Source organism: Ziziphus jujuba, chromosome 1 (assembly GCF_031755915.1).
Source record: "Ziziphus jujuba cultivar Dongzao chromosome 1, ASM3175591v1".
Taxonomy (NCBI): Eukaryota; Viridiplantae; Streptophyta; class Magnoliopsida; order Rosales; family Rhamnaceae; genus Ziziphus; species Ziziphus jujuba.
The window spans coordinates 4,914,448-4,917,810 of record NC_083379.1 but is presented as its reverse complement, the minus strand read 5'-3'; the positions used below and the strand labels follow the sequence as shown (position 1 = coordinate 4,917,810).

The 3,363-nt window shown below is 40.5% G+C and overlaps 1 protein-coding gene across 1 annotated transcript; it reads left to right on the top strand.

Annotated features, from left to right (window-relative positions):
- Positions 1–739: 739 nt before the first annotated feature.
- LOC107411331 (CBL-interacting serine/threonine-protein kinase 12) lies at positions 740–2,735 on the top strand. Its single transcript, XM_016018901.4, has one exon. It carries the CDS (start codon positions 1,033–1,035, stop codon positions 2,491–2,493), a length of 1,461 nt encoding a protein of 486 aa, XP_015874387.2. The 5' UTR covers positions 740–1,032; the 3' UTR covers positions 2,494–2,735.
- The last annotated feature ends 628 nt before the right edge of the window (positions 2,736–3,363 follow it).

Below are 3,363 nucleotides of genomic sequence, written 5' to 3'. Positions count from 1 at the left end.
GCCGTTGAAACTTAAAATTCATAACTCAATTTCAACTTGAGCTGTATTTTCCTTTTTTTTTGAAACGTCAAAGAAATTTATTGAATTCAAATTTAAATGCATGTTCTGGTTCACTTGTGTTTTTTTGGATTTTTTTGGGTTTTTTTTTTTTTTCCCCCCCACACGAAAATATTGTGTTTTTTGGGTTTGAAGTAGACTTCACTTGCGGGTCCTTTAATTTTCTTATGTTTTTTTTCTTTCCACAAAAAAAAAAAAAAACAAATTAAAGAAAATTGTGAGCATCACATGTTAAAAATAATAATTATTCCTATAAAAGAGGGAAACAAATTATGAGGATTGCTGATCATTTGTTTTCAAGCAATTTTTGGTAAAAAAATAACAACCCAAAATTACTAAGCTTCTGTTATGTATAATATATAAAAGTAAACAATTATAATATATGTATATTTTTTAAAATTTACTAGCATTTTAAGGAAATATGGTACGATTTAGTAAAGATTATGAATATAACCCATTTTAAAATAAAAATTCATTATTATTATTTTTGTTGTTGTAGAGGAAGGAGAGACTGTGTTGTCGCTTATGCAAAGCAAAAACAAATAAATCGGCAAAAAATAGAAGAAAAAATTAATAATAAAATAATAAAATAATAAAAATTTTAAAAAAATAATGTAGGGTATGGTATATTCTGCAGGGTTATAAAAGCATCTGGCCTACTCTACGGCCCAAAGCCCCTTGTGACTCTTCGCGAAGAAATTAATAGTTATTGTTTTATATATGATAACATTGCCTTTACACAAACACAAATTAAAACGGAGAAAACCAATACCCACACCACACCACAAAATAACAACAGCAACAACAACACCACCCACTAGAACAAACCAAGACTTGCCTCCAATTTTCCATCTCCCAAAATGAAATGAAAGCCAAAGGATTAAACCAATAGAGAAACACCAACACCAAAACCAAAACCAACGCCAAAACCCACCCCTCATCCCCCTCCCCACCAGCTGTGGAGAGCTCTCGTTAATGGCTGACAACATGAGCCCCAACTCCACCTCCACCTCCACCACCACGAACAACAAGAAGGAAACCCCAGTTCAGCTTCTGGGCCGCTTCGAGATCGGTAAGTTATTGGGCCATGGAACCTTCGCTAAGGTCTACCATGCCCGCAGCATCAAGACCGGCGAGAACGTCGCCATCAAAGTTATCGACAAGGAGAAGATCCTCAAGAGCGGTTTAATCGCCCACATCAAGCGTGAGATCTCAATCCTCCGCCGTGTTCGCCACCCAAACATCGTCCAGCTCTTCGAGGTCATGGCTACCAAGGCCAAGATCTATTTCGTCATGGAGTTTGTCCGCGGCGGAGAACTTTTCAATAAGGTTGCCAAAGGTCGCCTTAAAGAAGAAGTGGCCAGGAAATATTTCCAGCAGCTAATTTCGGCCGTCGGATTTTGCCACGCCCGTGGGGTTTTTCACCGTGACCTTAAGCCTGAGAACCTTTTGCTCGACGAGAATGGCAATCTCAAAGTCTCCGATTTCGGGTTGAGCGCCGTTTCCGATCAAATCCGTCAGGACGGTCTTTTCCACACGTTTTGTGGGACTCCGGCGTATGTGGCGCCGGAAGTTTTGGCGAGGAGGGGTTACGATGCGGCGAAGGTGGATATTTGGTCGTGTGGGGTTATATTGTTCGTTCTGATGGCTGGGTATTTGCCTTTCCATGACCAAAATATCATGGCCATGTACAAGAAGATTTACAAGGGCGAGTTTCGATGCCCCAGATGGTTCTCGCCGGACCTAACTCGGCTCCTCGTTCGTCTCCTTGACACAAAGCCAGAGACCCGGATGACGATTCCCGAGATTATGGAGAATAGGTGGTTTAAAAAGGGGTTTAAGCATATCAAATTCTACATTGAGGATGATAAGGTTTGTAATGTAGAGGAAGAGGCAAAAGATGACGCAGCAGACTATATGTGTTCGTCTTCGGATCAATCGATGTCCGAATCCGATAACGAATTCGAGACCCGAAGAAGAGTAGCCACCACACTTCCCAGACCGGCGAGTTTGAACGCGTTTGATATAATATCGTTCTCACCTGGGTTTGATTTATCTGGGTTGTTCGAGGAAGGTGGGGAAGAAGCTAGGTTCGTTTCGGGTGCGCCTGTATCGAGGATTATATCGAAATTGGAGGAGATTGCTAAATTGGTAAGCTTCACGGTGAGGAAGAAGGATTGCAGGGTGAGCTTGGAAGGGTCGAGAGAGGGCGTGAAAGGCCCGTTGACGATTGCCGCCGAGATATTCGAATTGACGCCGTCGTTGGTGGTGGTGGAGGTGAAGAAGAAAGGTGGAGACAAAGCAGAGTATGAGCATTTCCGTGACAAGGAATTGAAACCCGGGTTGCAAAATTTGATGGACGAGGAATCTTCTGCCGCTGTTGCGGCGGCGGCGGCAGCTGTTGGCTCTTCACATCTACCTTCGGATACTGAATAGAGAGACTGGGGGAGGAAAAGGGGGAGAGAATGAGGGAAAAGGGTATGCTTTTCTCTATCTCTCTTTGTTTTTTTCTTTGTTATCTCATGTATTATATTTTTTTCCCCCCTTCTTCGTTTGGCTGTTCTGTCGAAAGACTTCCGACAGAGCGTTACATGTGTATATTGTATTTTCTATTCTTCTATCCAACAAAACTACAATAGGATATAGAGAATGGAATACACATTTTGCTTGTCTTGGCATTCTGCTGTGTGACTGTATATTCTGCTTTGTTTAGCACACCCCCCCTTCCCCCCCCCACCCCCCCAAAAAAAAACAAAAAAAAAAAAAAAAAAGGGAAAAAGGAAAAAACAACAACAAAACAGAAGTGTGGGGGAGAGAATTCTTCTTTATAACGACTGAGCCAAGTTTTTTGCAAAGTGTTTACCAAGTGGAATATTTTGGCTTTACCTTTTATATTCATAAATGCTGTTTAAAGCACATCTCGTTTCAATGTCTGTTCTTTAGAAGGTGATCATTTTGATTCCCAAGTAGTAGAATGAGCTCAAGTTTTGAAAAATATGAACCTTTAATATAGATTTCAGTTACCATCTAGTTTTTGGTTGTTGGAGTTTATTTCAGGCTTGGTTTTTGGGATTGTCAAGTTTATTTTAACATCTAGACGCAAAGCCATGGAAAAAAATTTGTTCTCTTCCATTCCGGTATAATTTCCTTGTTCTTTCGTTTTTCTTATGTATGGAAATTGTCAAGTTTTAATATATAGATGAAAGAGAGCAGTCTGTTTCATCACCTAAATTAGGTGAAATGGCAGTGATCAGGAAGGATGTCCCTAAGAGCACGTAAGAGAGAGATCAGAATCTAATGAAATTA